Source organism: Trichophyton benhamiae (genome assembly GCF_000151125.1).
Source record: "Trichophyton benhamiae CBS 112371 chromosome Unknown contig00057.0, whole genome shotgun sequence".
Classification (NCBI taxonomy): domain Eukaryota; kingdom Fungi; phylum Ascomycota; class Eurotiomycetes; order Onygenales; family Arthrodermataceae; genus Trichophyton; species Trichophyton benhamiae.
Window position 1 is genome coordinate 13,084 of NW_003315073.1, and position 17,488 is coordinate 30,571.

Genomic DNA, 17,488 nt, shown 5'->3' on the forward strand with positions numbered 1-17,488 from the left:
CCCCTCTGAAGATTTGCCCCGTTCGTAATGAAAAGAAAAAAGCCACCAACCATCTAATTCACGCGCTAGCCTTCCATTCTTTCATCTCGGCTTCACTGATTCGATTCTTCAAGTGGTCGAGTATCGCTTCAGTGCCCTTGGAAACAACCTGCCATCTAGGAACCCTGAATTTGTTCCCAGCAACTTCGAAACGGCGTAATGCATTCTTTCCCGGAGGGACATCATCAACTCCCAGAAGACCAGCTCTCGGGGGCAAGGCATCGATATCATTGTTGGCTACATCAAGTACTTGCAGGCCTTCGACAGCCTCGTAGGAAAGGCTGTCAAATGCATTATCTGAGGCAAGGAAAGTGACTAGGTTAGGGTACGTGGCGCGCATTACTGGCACAGGCCCCTTAAGACGATTTATTGAGACGTCGAGGAATGAGAGCGAAGGAGCCGAGAGGTTAGCTATAAGAGGTTCGAGGGACGTCAAAGCAGAAGAGGAGAGGGTTAAATTTTGAAGGTTCGGAAGGGATAAGGGTGTACTGAGTTCTGTGCGGCCGATGGGGTTATTAGATAGATCCAGGTCGATTAAGGAGTGGGCTACCAGAGAAAGAGCCGGGACTGGGAATTTCTCCAGGTGGTTACGTTGTAGGTAGAGACATCTGATATCGGATTTGGCGATCAAGGGTTCGATATCTAGTGGCTCTAGATCTGAGAGGTTTGTCGAAGAGCGGTCAAGGACACCGCGTTGCTTGACTCTCCATGCGTGAGTTATGGTGGCCGTAGGGCTTTCTGGTGCGAGTGTGAACTCCGTTTGCACGGAACCTTCTTCCTCATCCTGAGATGGTTCCTTGACTTCACGTCGACTGTTGAGTTCTCGCTTCAGGTCATCGGTGTCCATGCTGAGGAACTTCTTCTCGCGGAGAGGATTATTAGATATCCGGAGAGTAACAAGACTCTCCATGGAACCGATATTATCATCAATTAACCTGATATCATTGGTAGTAAAATCTAGATGTTTTATATTCTCCAGATCAGCCAGTCCTTCTGGCAAGGCGGATAGGCGATTCTCTGAGGCGATTATGGTCAACAAGGACTTCCATGATGATATATTAGGGAAAAACTTCAAACAATTCTGTTCTACGAACAGCTGTTGCAAGTTGGGCAACTCAATGGTATCTTCAGCAGATAGCTCATCCAGGTTATTTGTTGCAATGTTCAAGACCTGCAAGGTATCATGACGCTTAAAGGCTTTTGGAAAGAAGTGGCCATCCAGTCTGTTCTTCCAAACATTGAGTTCCGTCAGGGGAAGATCCTTCATCGCCATCAATGGGAGAGAAGGAAGCCTGTTCTCGGAGACGTTCAAGATCCGCAGCGCCGTTAGGTCTGCAATAGAATCAGGAAGCCCGGTAAGACAGTTCCCATGAAGATCTAGAACTTCCAGCTTGACGAGACGTCCGATATCAGAAGTAAGCATGCCGGACAAATTGTTCTCTGCAAGCTTTAGTTCTGTCAGGCTCTCTATGCTAAAGACAACGTCGAGAGCATCCATGCTATCAAGTTTGTTCTTTGATAAGTTCAAGGTACGAAGCCGCTGTAACCTTCTAAGTCCCGTGGGTAGACTAGATAGTTTGTTTCCGTGCAAGTCGATGTGCTCTAGGCCACCGAATTGAGCATTCGGGCCAGGTTCATCCGCGTTGAACTCAGCCAGGTCCACGTCAGGGAAAGCCTCGTCCGGGAGTGAGGTCAACTCGTTGTCCGCGGCCATAAATTTCACCAGGTCGACATTTTCATACCAGACGTCGTTGCTGTTTGGATCAAAGGTATACATGGTCATGACTTCATTGGGGATAGCAGTCAGTCCCATGGCGGATATGTTCAGAAGTCCTGACTTCCTGGCCGAAGCGGTTCTACTCTGTAAGGCGGCTCCGGTAGGTTCCATACCAGGCAGCTGGTTAAACGGATCTTTCAGGCTGTCTTCTTCAACAGCATCTGGGGACTTAAGTGATGATTCACGTTTTTGCTGTAGCTGCTGCTGTTGTGCTGCTTTGCGAGCAGCCTTTGCCTTGGCAATGCTCTCACGGAGAGCGCTGGATGACTTGGCAGTTTTCTTTGGTTCCGGTTCTTTGGGTGGTATATCGGTAGCAGAGTATCCGTCGGATGTGATAGAAGTCCTTGGTGATTGTTTCGAGGTTGTAGATGTAGGTGAGGTGAAGTTTGAAGATATGGTAGACGGTGGTTTCCTTGTCTTGGGAATAGAAAGAGGCTCAATGATGCCAGTAGGCTCTGAATCTGGGGCTTCTCCAAAGACCTGGCTTAGAGACGGCATTGTTCTCGGTTTTCGTGATATCATACTCTGGCTCTTTGGTGGTTGGCGAGTAGCTGCGCCCTTCGGAGTCGGAACAATTGGTTTATGAGGTGGCAGTGAACTAGTTGACTCAGTCTCCTCGACATCTTCCTCGCTTGTCCTGAGCATCCCATTCCTTATTGACGCAGCTGGGGATTTTATATACATGCTAACTGACCTCTGGGCCACGGGACGCTCGCGTGACGTACCAGCCGCAGAGGGAGATCTAGGAAACCTCGCCCCCCTTGCCGGAGGGGCAGGAGATGAAGGTGTTCCATTCAAGGACTGCCTCGAAGGTGATCTTCTAACCTCACCAATGAAGCCGGACTTCCTTCTACCAGGTGAGGGTGACCCGGGGATCTGAGCAAGCGTCTCGATGGTCCGATCTGATAAGGAGGGTCTGGAGCCATTGCGCGAGGGACTACGACCCTGTCTGGTATCTGCCGGGTCGAGAAGTGACTCGTTCAAGGGAAACGGTTTGCTAATCGATTGAGGACGTAACGGAGTAGTGGCGGTCGAAGTCGAGTTCGAGTTCTCATGGTGTCCGTCTAGAGGGTCCGATTCACTCGAGCAAGCCGGGGAGTAGGGCCTGTTGAAAATGTCCTCGGATGGCCGCCGAAGCCTCGATATCTTGAGACCTGCGTCTGCCTGCAGCCTGTCTCTCGACGGAGACGGCCTTAGTGACCGGGAGGGCGTCGCCGTGGGCAGAGGAAGCCGTGAGAGCCGCGGACGACCGCTCGTGATAGGTTTGTTGTCCATAGTAAGCTGTCTGTGTACAAGTAGCAAAATAGCCTCAGAGCTAGGACCAAACCATGGAACGGCTGTCAACGGTCCCTGTCTCTAGTCGAATAGCTGGTGGGAGACGCTCTAGCAGTACTCGTCGTCGCCCTGGTGGTATTAGTGCAGGACATGGAGTTGGACGGCTGGAAGTTGAAGCTCCAGGGGGTGATCAAGCCGAGCAAGGGTTGGTTTGGCAGTGATATTTAAGTATTTCTGCTAAGCAGTTAGCGAACTAGACAGACGTTGAACCCCCTTTTTTTTTTCTTTTCTTCTTGCATATTTGTTATCTATTTAGTTATCCACTAGCTAGCCTGGACTCTTAGTTACCTCTATCATATATCTGTTTTGATATCTGATCCCTTCGTTGGCTGAAGATGAGACGCACTTTTGACTTCTGTGCGAGGTCGAGGTAGTAGAAATTGATACCACAGCAGACAACGGCAGAAACGGAGGAATAAAGCAGTAAAATGTAATATGGACAGGTGATTGCCGGTATTCGTCTAGTCGTCTAATGCATATATCTCTTGTATTAATCCTCAACGGCGGCCGAAAGGAGCTCATAGACAGCGGCTCCCCCCTGACAGGCCTCGACTGCGCGACGTGAAAACCACTTTTCGCATGAAATCCGGTGGGATCGCCTACCATCTGCCTGGCCCCATAGTCTTCTTCCTCTGCATCTACTTGATCTCCTACTTTATGCATGTCATCTGCCTCTACCTCGCCGTCTTCGCCTTCGCCTTCACTTTCGCCCATCCAGCAGCCAAAAATGCACATCACGTGACGGTTGCCCCAGCCTTCGACTTTCTTTTCCACCAAAACAACCAAAAGAAAGGCGCAAAGACGAAGACGAAGACGAAGACGAAGGGAAACACCGACAGCATTGACTTCATCTTCCATCGCCAGCTCCCAGAGGCCGATCAGGCCTGCTATCCACTGCCGACGCGTGTACAAGGCATTCGACAGCCGAGATATATTCACTACAGGGCGGACGCTACCTGGCACTCCCCGCTGCGGTCTTGTCGCGCAAAAGCACCTAGCTTCACCATCCTTGGAACGCCAACGCAGCCAGAGCTGTCACTACCAGAATCATGGACAAACAGGGTGATACAGCGGCCAGAGATGGTCAGACTAGACCATCTCTCTCCCCAGCTGTCGAAATAGCGGTTCCGAGTACGCCGACTCCAGAACTGAGCAGCAGCAGTAGTCCTGCGCCAGACTCACAGGCTACCCAAATCCAGTCGCAACCTGACCGCGTTGACTCTGAGAAGCCCACAATACTTTCATCAGCAGCCGGGCAGTCGTCTCCTAGTATGACGCCTCCTCCATCCGTTCAGGCGCCGGCAAACGCGTCTACGCCAGCCCAACGCGCACGCTCTCAGTCGCATCCGTTTCTTGCGTCTCCCCCATCCACTGTCAACCAGTCACTGTGTGATGCGTACGGCATATCAGAACGTCTACCTACCGTGAGTGAGATCGACGACGCTGACGAGCCCGCGCTTCGAAAGATAGCGAACGAGCTGCTTGTCGTTGCCCAGGACTTCCGGATGTCAGCAGCTCACTTTAAGCTGCAAAATAGTCTCCTCTCTCTCACTAGCAACGAGGCAGTCAAGCGCGCAGAAGTAGAGCAACAGCTTGCCAAACGCGAAGTCGAGATCCTACAGAGTGATGAGTACCGCGTTCGTCGAGGTATTGCACAGGAGGAATCAGCACGCAGCTTTCAGAACCATGAACTTTCTGGTGCCAGAGCTAGGATCCAAGACTTAGAGCAAATGAATGCCACACTGGACCGCAGGCTTCATCGGGCAAAGCAGATCATCGAGGAGAAGTCAGACCAATACGAGATGCTATTGGAGGAAAACGGCCGGTTAAAGAAGCGTATTCGAGACAACCGTGAACACTTCACCATGATGATGGATGGCGCGTCTCTCCCATCAAGCCCCCGTACTGATATACATACACCGCAACGCAAAGCAGCCGCACAGCCACCACACCATGCTCCTTTAGAGAACTCACGCTCATTCAATGGTAAACTCGGCAGTCAGGACTTGCTGGCTACCCTTCTAGCAGCAGACCAGGTCCTGCACGGGGACAACTCACGCACCCAGACCCCTTCACAGCTCAAGCCTCGAGGGCATAGAAACAACCACGGCCACACCCGTGGTGCACATTCGATGTCTTCCTTGACCCCCATATCCCACGCAAGAATGTCGGAGTCAACCCAGCCCCGTTTCTTCACTCCTGTGAACAAAAAGATGCGAGAGTCTAGGATATCCCCAACACATGCATCCGGCCGCCTAGACGAGGAAGATGAAGGCCGCCGTGACCGTGACAGTACTTTGTCCGCATCTGACGTTGAAGCAGTCACTGACGAAGACGTTCCAGCGTCCCAGGCTAGCTCTCTAGCCACCAGCATGCTTCGTCGCTATCCAGGAACTAGCCAGGAAGAGCCTTCCATCCCTACCAACTTAGGCAAATCCAGCGCCATGCTGCAGACAAAATTATTCGGCCATGTGAAAAAGGCTGGGCTTGAGCGTCCCTCTGACCACATGAAGCGCAAGAGCAGCAACTCGCAGAGCAAACCTGTCTCTCCCAAGAAGGCGAGGGGGTCAAATCCTCTTCACCTAAATGTTTCCGTCTAACCTGCCTTCTCCATTGCTACTCGAAAAAAATTTTTCCCTCCCCCGTACTTATGACTAAGCCTCGAGTTCAGTTTCTTTTCATTTTCTCTTTTGATGAATGCCTGCGGCCTCCTTGACGATATCAGCTTATCGCTAATAATGACCCAATCAATATGACCTCTGCAATGACAGCCTCAGATAACGAAGTTTGGTGGTTTTGGAGTTATTTCTTATTTCCTTGCTTTTCTTTAGTGGTCAGTGGTTTTTTTGTTTTTGTTTTTGTTTTTCTTTACTATCTGGAATGAGGCCCTCTACTATGGCTTCTTCCCAAGGGCGACGACTTCTGTATTTCTGCCATTGAACCATGTAAAACGGAGATTTCTCTACTATCGGGCGTTTACTCTGCCACAAACGATGTAACATAGCCTCAACCATCGTCTAAACAACAGTATACTTCCTTGCCGTCTGTAAAATCCTCTATTTACTGTTGGTCACGATCATTATTTGCTTGTTGTAGCTGCTCCCGATCAAGTTGATATCGAGATGCCGCGGCTTTAGCCCGATTAGGCAGAGCTAGGGCTTAATAGCTGACTCAGCATAAGCGAGTGCAGCTGACATAAGCATCACCACACCAAAAAAGTTTCCACCAAAGTTGAAGAAAGAAGAACTTCGACTTTTTCCACCAAAGTCGAGACACGACCATCGACAATTCAACAACCGGGCTCTCGACAACTTGATCACCGGCCGACACAATGGTACGTCCTCTCTTCGCTTTCCTCGCTGTGGACGTTGATGTGCTGCGTGTGCTGTGCGCGGGCCGCGACGTAGGAGGAATGAAGGTCGCAATTTGAGATGATAGATAGCGGAAGCTGACCAGGGGATTTTCGAATATAGGCGATCAAGCACAACCAGGTTATCCCAAAGAACCGTGAGTTACCGTCCCGCTGAATGAGTGCGAGCTGCGATGAAGAGAGAAGAGAGAAAACCAAATGGATGGGAAGCGCGTGACAAACAAAAGTGTTTTGAGGAAGAGGTGGAATTATTACTCGTATCGGACAGACGACTGGGAAAGCAACTGGACAATATTGCAACACCATTTCTAATTCGTGTTGTTTTGAACAGACTTCCACAAGGACTGGGACCGACGTGTCAGAGTACATTTCGACCAGGTATGATATATACCACAATGAATTGCGGGTTATGGAGCGAGATGAACCGGGCCAACTAACATCCCTATTCAGCCCGGCCGGAAACACAGACGTCGTGAGGCTCGTCTCGCGAAGGCTGCTGCCCTTGCTCCTCGTCCAGTCGACAAGCTCCGCCCAATTGTCCGATGTCCCACCATTAAGTACAACAGCCGCGTCAGAGCTGGCCGTGGTTTCTCCCTCCAAGAGTTGAAGGTCCGTCCAGCCTTTCTTTCCCCATGTTGCTGCAATCAACAAGCAAAAATATCATATCTAATCCATTCCACAGGAGGCTGGTATCCCACGCAAGCTTGCTCCAACCATCGGCATCACCGTTGACCACCGCCGTGGCAATGTCTCCGCTGAATCCCTCTCCGTCAACGTCGCCCGTCTAAAGGCTTACAAGGCCCGTTTGATCCTCTTCCCCCGCAAGAGCGGTCAGTTCAAGAAGCTCGACTCCTCTGCCGAAGAGATCAAGGCCGCCAAGGAGGGTCTCGTTAAGAGCATCAACTCCGTTCTCCCCGTCACCAATCCTGCTCGTGAGAACGCCGTTTCTGAGATCAAGAAGTCCGATCTACCAAGCGGAGAAGAGAACGCATACCGCAGAATGAGAATTGCCCGAAGTGACGCCAGACTTGTTGGTGTCAGAGCGAAGCGCGCAAAGGCCAAGGCTGAGGAGGCCGCTGCTGCAAAGAAATAAAATACCAGAAATAAAAGACATAAATAAATGGAAGTTCTTACGGTGTTACCCCTTTATTATGTTTTCTAGTCTTCTTTGCGCTCTTCCGTTTTTATAATCCCCCATTCTCAGCCTCCTGTGTCATGAATAATGCGATATCATATGACCAAATTATACGGGGTCCAATTCCTTGCCTTCCTGGAGGTAATTTATTACATCTTCGGGCCGCCTTTCTTCATTGAAAGGTATAAAAAATGGGGAGAGTGAACAGCCAGGTGAAGTCATGCCGGCAATGCGTGGTTTTGCCGGATGGGCTTGTTTGTATGTGGCCATGATGTAGAAATGGAAACAAATTTGCCAAAGCTGTTTACTTCAACCGACGTAGATGGACATGCCCATGTATAAAGTAAATGTGATATTGTAGTGCAGTAGCTCCAAACAGAGAGTTGGATCGTCTCATTATTAAACACTTGCCCGCTTCAATTCTATATAAGTTCAAGCACGGCCCTATGTTCATTTGTGAATGGTCTCAAACAAGCCCAAATAGAATAACAATTACAGCTTCAACAGCCTTGACCAGCGACCCTATATCAACATCAACGTCGCCATTGTTCCCACGTTTAATCATCCCTCGGAATACACGCTTCGCCTCCTTTTCTATTTTGCTGGCTGTAGTACCCTTCAATGAGGAGCCGGATATGCAAATACTTGGTTCCAATTGAGGCTCGCTAGTCCATAAATCAAGGGTTAAAGGACAGGATACAAGCAACTCCAGCTTATTAGGTCCTGTTGAAGTAGAAAAACGGTAACTTGTCCTTTCGAAATGCTGTACCAAGTCTTTGGTAGCATACTGGTGCCCATCCATATCAGGCGTGGCGCTTCTAGATGTATCTGCTTCTCCTTGTTTCCTATAAGCTTTCTTCGCTTGTTCAAGATATCGAGGGTTTTCTTCGAGCTTCTCGGATAGGGCCTGCAGTTTCACCCAGAATTTTGATCGTGATATTGCGGCCTCCCAGTACCGACATATACCCCAACATAAACCGGATACATCATGATCTAATAAGGAGTTTGACAGCCGAGATGCGATCCAGCCTTCTAATGGCCCAGGGAGCTTAGAATCGGTTTCGGCAACGGATATAGAGAGCACAGATTGTTTTTCAGGGTCAGTTTTAAGGGTGAGAGGAACCTGGTAAAGCGACGCTGGAAAAGTGCCTGGTGGTTGAAGGGTGAAGTGGTATGTCTGCACTATATCTGAGGGTACTCCCAGAGCCCGTGATGGATTTCTCACAGTAGAAGCTACTGTTTCTGTTTTGAGGGTAAGAGGTGCGAAAACAGTAAGATACGGGATTGGATTTTCCAGCGGCTTCATAGCATAGGGGTTCTCGGGAAGCGGCGAAGGTGGTGGTTCCGGTTCCGACAGCGGTATTGACTGCTGGACTGTGAAAGGGAGCAGATACGAAAGCATTGAAGACAACGGTGGAGGTGCCGGCGGTTTAGGGGGCGGAGGTGCACAAGACGGATTTTTAGACAGGAGAAGTCCACTACGTTGTAAGAATTAGTATAACGGGAAGCTTGATATAGCAATATACATGGCTGTGGACACGAAACATACATTAGTCGTCTAAGAGAGCTTTCGTCCACGGATTCGTGCTCGGTAGTCTCTAACTGGCCAGCTTCCTTTTCTAAGAGCTCAACTTCTCCCTTCAACCTCTCCAATTGCTCTCTAAGAGAGTTCCTGACTTTCCTCTTTTCCCGAATTTCCTTTGGGAGGTTGTCATCGGGTTCAATACCGATGCTTGGCCGTGACTCGCCAGCACCCCGCTTGGGATCGGTAGCTTTGGTGTTTTTGTTCTTGAAAATGGGATAGGATCCCTCTTTCTTAGGTTGCTGTTTCCTTTTCACGTTTGAACGCTGGCTTGGACTACCATTGAAGTGCGCGATTGTCCCTCTCGGAGGAAGGTCTGCTTCTGGAGGAGAGAGAGATAGCCCTTGGCCAGCGTCATAGCTTCCCGTGGGGGAGTTTGACCCTGATCCTCTTTTATCTCCAAGTGTATCTGGCCCCTTAACTCTAGATATTTCTCCGGGAAACGGTTGTTCCCCAAATGACCTTCGCCTAGAACCAGGTCTTGATATCGTGCTGTTAAGCCGGGGCAATCCGTCATCCTCCTCTGGTTCCGTATGAGATGCACCCACATGTGGTCGTAAAGGTATACTACCAGATATTTGGGGCGAGCTATCAATGTGTTTCCCAAAAGAGCTGAGCTCCTGGCCGGAAGACCTTTGCGCTTTCTCAGCCGCTGACCGTTCTATGACCTTCGACAAAACGTCCGGATGGTATCGTGCGAGGCTCGATCGAGTAGGCGCTTGGAATGACCGGCGGCTCGGTGATCGCGAAGGGCTAGTACGCCCACGGCCATCTCTCCTTGTAGTATTTGACGCGCCTACAGGTATTGGGATGGAAGAGTTGGACTTGCGCCGTTTCGAGGGTGAGGGTATCATTCGGGCGCGCGCGTTCGCATCTGGTCAGCTATCCAGATAAAAAGAGCGGTCGCATATACGGTGCTTCCAGATATTTGTTCGAGATAGAAGATCAGAAGTAGAAGAAGAGTTGTTGTCTGCAATTGTCTCGCCTGTCTGGAAGCTCGTTAAGCTTGCATCTGCATCTGCTTCTGCTTTCGAGCTATCCTCGGCATAAACAAAAAGGGGACGCGATGAGAAGGGCTGTTTGCACTGTTTGCACCCGCATCCCACTGCAGGGTTGAATAACACCGAAAAGGTCGGTCTTTTGCCGTACAACTTCCAAACCAACGACACTACTCAAAGGAACAGATGGGGTCCCTATTTCTCTCTGAGGGGGGAAGGATTCCCTTTGGAGCAGCTGTATGTTCCCGATGCCTTCTAATACTATCAGCTGGAGGTTCTCAATTCCGGGCAATACCACCTTGGAAGACTCATAAGCCGAACCGACAAGCAACCATACGGTATCAACACACGCATGCGAAGAACCAAGGAAGTTCTGGTGGGAAAGTAGCAGATCAGATATATCCATTGAAGGGCTTTTACTCCGAGCTTCTTAACTCTCCATCACAACCATTAAACCCCAGCCGAACTCCTCAGTCCCAAGCTACCAACTCAGCCACTACTGCTGCTGTAGCTGAAACAACACAGTCAGAACCGCAAAGAGAACAAACACCGCAGGAGAAATTTGGAATAGTTTTTGGAACTCGACTTGCTGGGCCGGGTTATTCCTCCACACGCTATAATCCTTCTACTGCTCCCAAGTCGGCCTGGCGTACGATCAATGGGGTACCTATACCGCCACGGCCAGAAGAACCAGATAATTGTTGCATGAGCGGATGTGTACATTGCGTTTGGGATGATTATCGAGATGACGTCGAGGCTTGGGCGCAGAGAATAAATGAGGCGAAGAAACGAGATGCCCCTCGCAGAGGTTCAAAGAAGAAAAAGCACCCGCTACCTGATATGAGGCAAAGCCCACGAAGCGAAGTTGACAGTGCCAGTACAAGCATGGATGATGATGGCGGTGGAAGCCAAGCCAGTTGGAACACTGATATCTCTACCGAGGCGGATGCGGATGCATTGTTTGCTGACATTCCTGTTGGGATAAGAGAGTTTATGAAAACAGAGAAGAAATTAAAAGAAAAGCGCAAGAAAAATGAAGACAAAGCCTAGGTAAAACACGCATTCCAGTGCCGGATGCTGCGCGTGTTCCTGGCTATGAGATTCTTGTATACTGTTATAACTAGGAGTTCTTCAGGAAGAACCTATCATGGCCACTAGATATCCGTGTAAATAGTTTAGACATGCTAAGATAATGAATCAAATAGAAAAGCTCCAATATGAGTTTCTAAATAGGGCAACCGAATTTTTAACAACAGTTTGTAAATTCTATGGCTATGGTTCTTGACGAATATTAAATGAAGTGTACGGTAACATAATATCGTAAAGCTGCATCAAATCAGGAGCTTTCCAAAACTATTAAAGCATTAATTATATCATGATTTCGGAGGTTCATGACCTGCCTCACGCAGCAGGTCCTCAAACATGTCACGAAGAGACTCCGGAAGTTCAGATGCAGCCTATCCAGGTATAATTAGCTCAGCCATGAGTGACAATCAGGGAAGGGAAAGAAAAAACTCACATTATTCCTCATTAAGCCATGAAGTAAGAACAGGGCATTTTCCCTATCCTTCGTCTTTTTCAAGCGATCTGTCTTATCCTTGGCTGGTTCTCCGGGTTCTGGGCGTGAAATCGGGGTGCGTATGGTATCGCATAGACTTTGGATAACACACATGCTCTCAAGGCAATCGATTACAGCCTGAGAGCCGGCCGGATGAGATGCTATTAAAGCAAGAGCAAACCAACCTTCGCTCTGAACAATGGGCCACTCCGTTTGAGTTATCATAATACCAATAGGGCGTGCAACATCCTTATGTAATTCAAATAACCGAGTAACCAACTCCTCAGTCCCAGGTGGTAGTTCAGAATTTTCCTTGAGTCGCATGAGCGTACGACAAATAGCTGCTATAGTACGTCCAATCTCTGTCTTGATAGGGGAAGAGTCTGTCTTGCCAAACAAAGCAAGGAGCAGAGAAAGATAAGTACGGCGGCTGGCAGGTGAGTCCGAGTCCGAGGAAATCGGTTCCAACAACCGGGTTATATTGGTGACTGACGTTAATATTGTTTGACGAGTCAGGCTTGCTGCCATAAGCTGTGCATGAGGCAATGTGTCGATTGCCCAGAGTCGAGAGACAGCTTTGATAACACCAGCCTCTCCAAGGCATTCACGGTTGTCTCCAGCTATAGCTAAATTTTTCAAAAACCCTAGAGAACAATGAAGGACAGTCGCCTTCGAGTCCTCACGCTGTAGCATAGAAATCAGCGGCAAGTGAACCTTAAAATCATGTAACATTGATTTGCAGACTTCATCGTCTCGAGCAACGTTACCAAGGATGATGCAGCCACATATCTTGAGGTCATCCTTTTCACTGCTTAGCCATGATATCAGGGTCTCAGTCACCGAGCAGCGCAAAGGGTAATATTTTGGATATGCGGCAAGAGCAGAGATATCGGCCAGAGAATGATTGAGTTTGAGCCGCAGGGGTCCCATAATCGAATCTTCACCTTTAAAGGTATCCAGAAAGATTGAAAGGAGCTCTTCAACATGTCCATTTATAATGCTGAGCTGCTGGAACTTACCCTTCTGAAGGTATCCATTAAGAGCGTTCAATAAGCAACCGTAACCCTCTCCGTGAGATTCGGAGCTCGATACAGCATGTATTATAAGAGGCAGCAAGTCATCGGGAGTGGTATCGATAGATTGGCCTAGTGTGATCAGTCATGAGTCTTGACATATAGGACATAAGGCGTGACATACTTTGCTCACTCGCCATTTCCAGGAGCTCGTAAGTGACTCCTAATAACGCGCTGCCCTTCAGTTTCCCGGTTTCTAGAAGTTTTAACAGAACAATTGAAATTCCATTTTGGGCGACTTGGGCTTGTGCAGGGACTAAAACATTGTTAGCTGGGAAATAAGAAGAAATTAGAAAGTAACTCACTTACCATAGTCGATGCAAATATTGTAGATAACGGGTATAGCAACATGAACTAAACTTAAATGAGTGATCCATTGTATTATTGGTAGGGTATAATTCATCTCTAGCACTCTCGCTCTATTTTCGTCTGTGATTGGCAACGTTAGCCTTGAACTGTTGGGAAAAAGGGGCAGTGCTAGATATTTACCCGTGTCCGCGCATGACAAGCAGAGCCCACTGTTTGGTGGCAGAGAAAACCGTTACTTTTTGGGGCTGCATATGCCCTTGATACCCTACAGATCCATGCATCACAGTCACTTGGCAGACAGTGATAGAAGCTATCCGATGGTTTGATCAAGACTAGTAGGGTGTATTCTAAGCGCCTGGACTTTATTGGCTGTGAATCTCATGTGGGAATATGATCACTGAGCCCGGGATGGTGTCTGTACTTGGATATAAATATCACCATCTCCCCAGTCCTAATCGCTACATCTATTACCAAAAACTATTCTTTTTTGCCAGCCAAAGTGAAAACTCGCGAACACTTAAATTTTTCCCTGGTTATTTCCCTTACCACTATGGACCCCAGCACCATTCCAGAGGATGGTTTCAACGTTACTGACTACGGACCCGGTGTTATTCCCCAAGCTCTCTTCAGTGCTGAGATCGGAACATTCTATATGGAGTTCCTGAAAATGAGCATCATCGATAGGACCCCGGAGGAGATTGCAAAGCTTAAGAACCACGCTATTCTCAAGCTTGACTTCAAGGCCCCTGTACACGGCTTTCATGGTGTCCGAATTTCGATGAGTGTGAACTACGACCTTTCAAGTGAAACGTCGGGAGGAGGTAACTCTCACAAGCCTGGTATTATGCTTGTGGAACCCGTGCAGTATGATGGCACTTCTTTCAGCTCTTTATGCACTGCCGTCATTACTCTTAAGCAGCGCATCACTCTTGGACACATAATCAGAGCCATCACCGACAACCACCTCCATCATTTCTATTTCTGCACTGTGGATGAAAAATACTACGGGTGCCGTGACTTCGTGTAAGGCTTATTGTCTCAACCCGTACTTATAATTGACAGTGCTATATCTAATATATATTCGATCCCTAGTACCCAAGCTATCGCGCAGCTAGTGCGCTACAACTATATTTATCCCGATATCGGGTCCCATTTCCCGCAGCAACAGCCACTCCCGTCGAACAATCTATACCAGCTTCTTGGCCATCGATTCTTAACTCCAGGAGGAACTCCTTCCCCTTGTCCCGTTGATAAGGGGTGGTTCCGTTACTATGACCGAGTTTTCTCTGATGAAATGCGGTACAACGCTTAGGTACCACGACTATAACTAATATCGTGTCAAACCGCTGGACCAGAAAGGAGAGGCCCTTGATTGGCTGCAGAGATAGTCATTATATCATGGACAATTTTGATTGGAAAGTACTCGTTAGATCTATCAAGTTTGTTATATAGTATGAATTTTGAATTTCAACACACAGAGGTAGCATCCTAGTCATATTATCTTATTGCTAAGTGGATTTAGAGACATTATTGGATGATAAGAAAGGCTGTACTTAACTACTAAGCTACTCTCTCTAACCCCCTTGGCCCATGCTCTGCTTCTGCCCTAGGCCTGCATGCGCCAGCTCTTCCCTGTAGGCGCTTCCTTAGCTCACTAGTCCTCTATGGCCCTCTCTTTTATAGCCTCCTTACTATCTTATAGCATTATTGTGGTAGAGATAAGAGGAATTTTAAGAGAGGCTTCTAGTGAAATGGGCCTAAAGAGAAGCCGAGGGAGAAGGTAGCTAAGGAGGAGCCTACTAACCATCAAAAGGCCATTGATGTTTTATTCCAATCTTATCTGCTTCAGACTTTCCAAATTCCTGTATTATTTCTTCTCTCAGTACTCGGAGGGCATCCTTTGTCGCGTTGTACTGCTCATGGCCTACTGCATCCTTGTCCGGCCAGAGTGGACCAAGTCGGACTTTGAAATCATTCATAATCTGCATTCCACGAATCGCATTCTGACAATCAATTCGGATCTCAGCTATTTGATCCTTAGTAAGTGTAATGGGAAAAGCTTTGGTATGGTTCATGTTGGTATTGTTTGCCGGAAGTCCCGCCCATGCCTCACGCAATTCTACTACGAGTGCATGGAAATGAGCTTCACCAAACTCGAGCAAGCGGCGTGCTAGAACAAGTAGATCATAACTCTCTGTTCGTTGATACTCAATCGCATCATACGCCTTAGGAACCTTTTTCAACATAATCTTTCGTGAGGCAATGAATAGAGCCTTCTGGTGGAATTTCCGTACCGCCTCTACTTTTTCTGATTCTGACAGATCATCGATATTGTCAAGTTCAGGTCGGTCCAGATTTTCTGGCTCTGGGCCATCATAATCAATGAAAGAAGCATCAGGATTGTGATCAAGGAGTGGGAGAATGTTGACAGATTGCCAATCTATAATCCCGGCAACTTTGGACGGGTTGCTTGGATCAACAAATATATTCTCATCGTGGAGGTCGTCATGCCAAAGACAGGGTGTCGTGATACTCCCACTTTCAGCGGGGATGAGGGCATCGACAATTTGCAAATACCAGTCCACAGCGGATAGCTTCTTGCTTCTATCTGGTTGGTAGAGGCCAGGGCCACATACCATAACTGTCTGTTTTGGCAAAGTGCCCAAAGTTGAAATAGCCAACTTTTCCCGATGCCCTATTGCTTTGTAGTAGTCGTGAACAGACCTCCCTACAGCACTTGTGAGCACAAAAGGTGTGCCTGTTTAGCAAATTGTAACAAGCATGCTTACATGGTCCACGATCACACTCCAACCCAGCCCTTCCACAGTCGAACCATTCTCTGCTCGTAATAGGGCCAATTGTAAAACGACTATTTTGCACTTTTTTACCTTTCTCATCAATGTAAAGATGAGTTTTTTGCCCTGGGTTAAGATCTTGCGCGTCCTGGGTATAATAAAGTCCACCAAACCGTGAGAATGTCACAGAAAGCCATGCAGATTGATAACGAGCAAGATCAAGGCAAAGATTCATCTTTTCAACGAGTTTCATGTGGCTCCAAACTTGCCTGAGCTGGATACCAGGCATTTTCTCCATGACGATATATTCCACACCTACAGGATTTGTTGCGCAAGAATCCCAGGTATACACCTTTGGAGCCGGTGTTCCAAGCACATTACGGGCCTGTCAGGGTTAGTTGTCATATCTACAGCAAGATCAGTAATCAGATAGGAGCTCACAAAATCCATCGTTGCCACTTCACTTGCTGTAGTGAAATGAGGGCGGCCGGCGTTAGGGTTAGGCACTTTGGCAATGACCTCCTTTCCGTCGTCCATGGTTAGGACATAACACTTGTTGTACATGCCATCAGGGCATTTTTGTATATCAATACAAAATTTGGCGCCTATCGATTGAGCTGCAATCCGAGCAAGTTCATTCATGTTGAATTTGACATAGTGCCGTGCAACTTGATCTGCTTCGTCTACGACAAAACGGCCACGCGTGAATGAAAAGAGACTCTCACATGAGTTCCAGTCTAAAACGGAAGTTAGCTTCGAATATATATAAGTGATAAAGAGGTGCAATCATACCATCAGAGGGATGACCTCTTTGGCGGATGGACAAGAATGCTCGAGAGAAGCCGGAGACTCTTTGCAAGGCCGAGAAGCTGGAGACTCGCGACATCGCTAAGGTGACGTGTAACCGGTAAATCTTACATGGAGCTGGACAATTAAAGAGGCATTAAGGCTTGAATACTTAAGAATGTTGATGGCTAGTTATAGCTAGACAATTTGGAATATTAGTTGGGGGGTCGAAAATTTTTCTGGGGTTTCCAAGTAACTAGTTAGTTGACAATCAAACGATAAGGTAGATATGACTACGCAAGATATATTGTTTACATACCTGCATCGAATAACTATTCAGATGGTTCGGCCGGTTGGTTAAACGTCTTCAACTACTGAAGTATGCCAAAGCATTCCTTGCTGTTATTGTTTACCTACTAAGTTAATTGGCATCGACTACTGTGCAGGATTGGTGCAGAGGCTGGACGCAATGCTCTTCACTATTTACAAACTACCAAACGGAAAGGCATCGCCCCTTCAGCGTAGGCTCGTTGCAGTTAAATTCACAGGAGGCTATTTCGCACCTTGGAGATATTTGCTAGCTCAGCTCAGTCCCAAAGGCGCGCCTTAGGCAGACGCCCTGGCCCAGTATTGACAGGGCGATATCTAAGGATGTCAACCCTTGGAGGGCGTTGATGCGGAAAATATGCGGAAAGAAGAGAACGGATATGTTTCGATCCGCCCTCCGAGAT

The 17,488-nt window shown here is 48.0% G+C and overlaps 9 protein-coding genes across 9 annotated transcripts; 4 read left to right on the top strand and 5 right to left on the bottom strand.

Annotated features, from left to right (window-relative positions):
* Nucleotides 1-58: 58 nt before the first annotated feature.
* On the bottom strand, nucleotides 59-2,461 carry ARB_03706 (conserved leucine-rich repeat protein; the record flags this gene model as incomplete). The annotated part of the gene is made up of 1 exon (XM_003010004.1): nucleotides 59-2,461. The coding sequence occupies one exon, from the start codon at nucleotides 2,459-2,461 to the stop codon at nucleotides 59-61; it is 2,403 nt and encodes an 800-aa protein (XP_003010050.1).
* A 970-nt stretch (nucleotides 2,462-3,431) lies between these two features.
* Nucleotides 3,432-4,009, bottom strand: ARB_03707 (uncharacterized protein; the record flags this gene model as incomplete). Its single annotated transcript, XM_003010005.1, has 2 exons — nucleotides 3,432-3,620; nucleotides 3,755-4,009. 2 exons carry the CDS (start codon nucleotides 4,007-4,009, stop codon nucleotides 3,432-3,434), a joined length of 444 nt encoding a protein of 147 aa, XP_003010051.1.
* Nucleotides 4,010-4,200: 191 nt separating this feature from the next.
* ARB_03708 (uncharacterized protein) lies at nucleotides 4,201-5,751 on the top strand (the record flags this gene model as incomplete). Its single annotated transcript, XM_003010006.1, has 1 exon — nucleotides 4,201-5,751. The coding sequence occupies one exon, from the start codon at nucleotides 4,201-4,203 to the stop codon at nucleotides 5,749-5,751; it is 1,551 nt and encodes a 516-aa protein (XP_003010052.1).
* A 943-nt stretch (nucleotides 5,752-6,694) lies between these two features.
* ARB_03709 (uncharacterized protein) lies at nucleotides 6,695-7,614 on the top strand (the record flags this gene model as incomplete). Its single annotated transcript, XM_003010007.1, has 3 exons — nucleotides 6,695-6,899; nucleotides 7,039-7,130; nucleotides 7,204-7,614. 3 exons carry the CDS (start codon nucleotides 6,695-6,697, stop codon nucleotides 7,612-7,614), a joined length of 708 nt encoding a protein of 235 aa, XP_003010053.1.
* Nucleotides 7,615-7,764: 150 nt separating this feature from the next.
* Nucleotides 7,765-10,092, bottom strand: ARB_03710 (uncharacterized protein; the record flags this gene model as incomplete). The annotated part of the gene is made up of 4 exons (XM_003010008.1): nucleotides 7,765-7,956; nucleotides 8,153-9,134; nucleotides 9,206-9,858; nucleotides 10,039-10,092. The coding sequence occupies 4 exons, from the start codon at nucleotides 10,090-10,092 to the stop codon at nucleotides 7,765-7,767; spliced, it is 1,881 nt and encodes a 626-aa protein (XP_003010054.1).
* Nucleotides 10,093-10,422: 330 nt separating this feature from the next.
* ARB_03711 (uncharacterized protein) lies at nucleotides 10,423-11,286 on the top strand (the record flags this gene model as incomplete). The annotated part of the gene is made up of 1 exon (XM_003010009.1): nucleotides 10,423-11,286. The coding sequence occupies one exon, from the start codon at nucleotides 10,423-10,425 to the stop codon at nucleotides 11,284-11,286; it is 864 nt and encodes a 287-aa protein (XP_003010055.1).
* Nucleotides 11,287-11,609: 323 nt separating this feature from the next.
* Nucleotides 11,610-13,270, bottom strand: ARB_03712 (GTP binding protein, putative; the record flags this gene model as incomplete). The annotated part of the gene is made up of 4 exons (XM_003010010.1): nucleotides 11,610-11,693; nucleotides 11,756-12,939; nucleotides 12,992-13,123; nucleotides 13,177-13,270. The coding sequence occupies 4 exons, from the start codon at nucleotides 13,268-13,270 to the stop codon at nucleotides 11,610-11,612; spliced, it is 1,494 nt and encodes a 497-aa protein (XP_003010056.1).
* Nucleotides 13,271-13,726: 456 nt separating this feature from the next.
* ARB_03713 (uncharacterized protein) lies at nucleotides 13,727-14,203 on the top strand (the record flags this gene model as incomplete). The annotated part of the gene is made up of 1 exon (XM_003010011.1): nucleotides 13,727-14,203. One exon carries the CDS (start codon nucleotides 13,727-13,729, stop codon nucleotides 14,201-14,203), a length of 477 nt encoding a protein of 158 aa, XP_003010057.1.
* Nucleotides 14,204-14,975: 772 nt separating this feature from the next.
* On the bottom strand, nucleotides 14,976-16,613 carry ARB_03714 (uncharacterized protein; the record flags this gene model as incomplete). Its single annotated transcript, XM_003010012.1, has 3 exons — nucleotides 14,976-15,871; nucleotides 15,966-16,356; nucleotides 16,413-16,613. 3 exons carry the CDS (start codon nucleotides 16,611-16,613, stop codon nucleotides 14,976-14,978), a joined length of 1,488 nt encoding a protein of 495 aa, XP_003010058.1.
* Nucleotides 16,614-17,488: the final 875 nt, after the last annotated feature.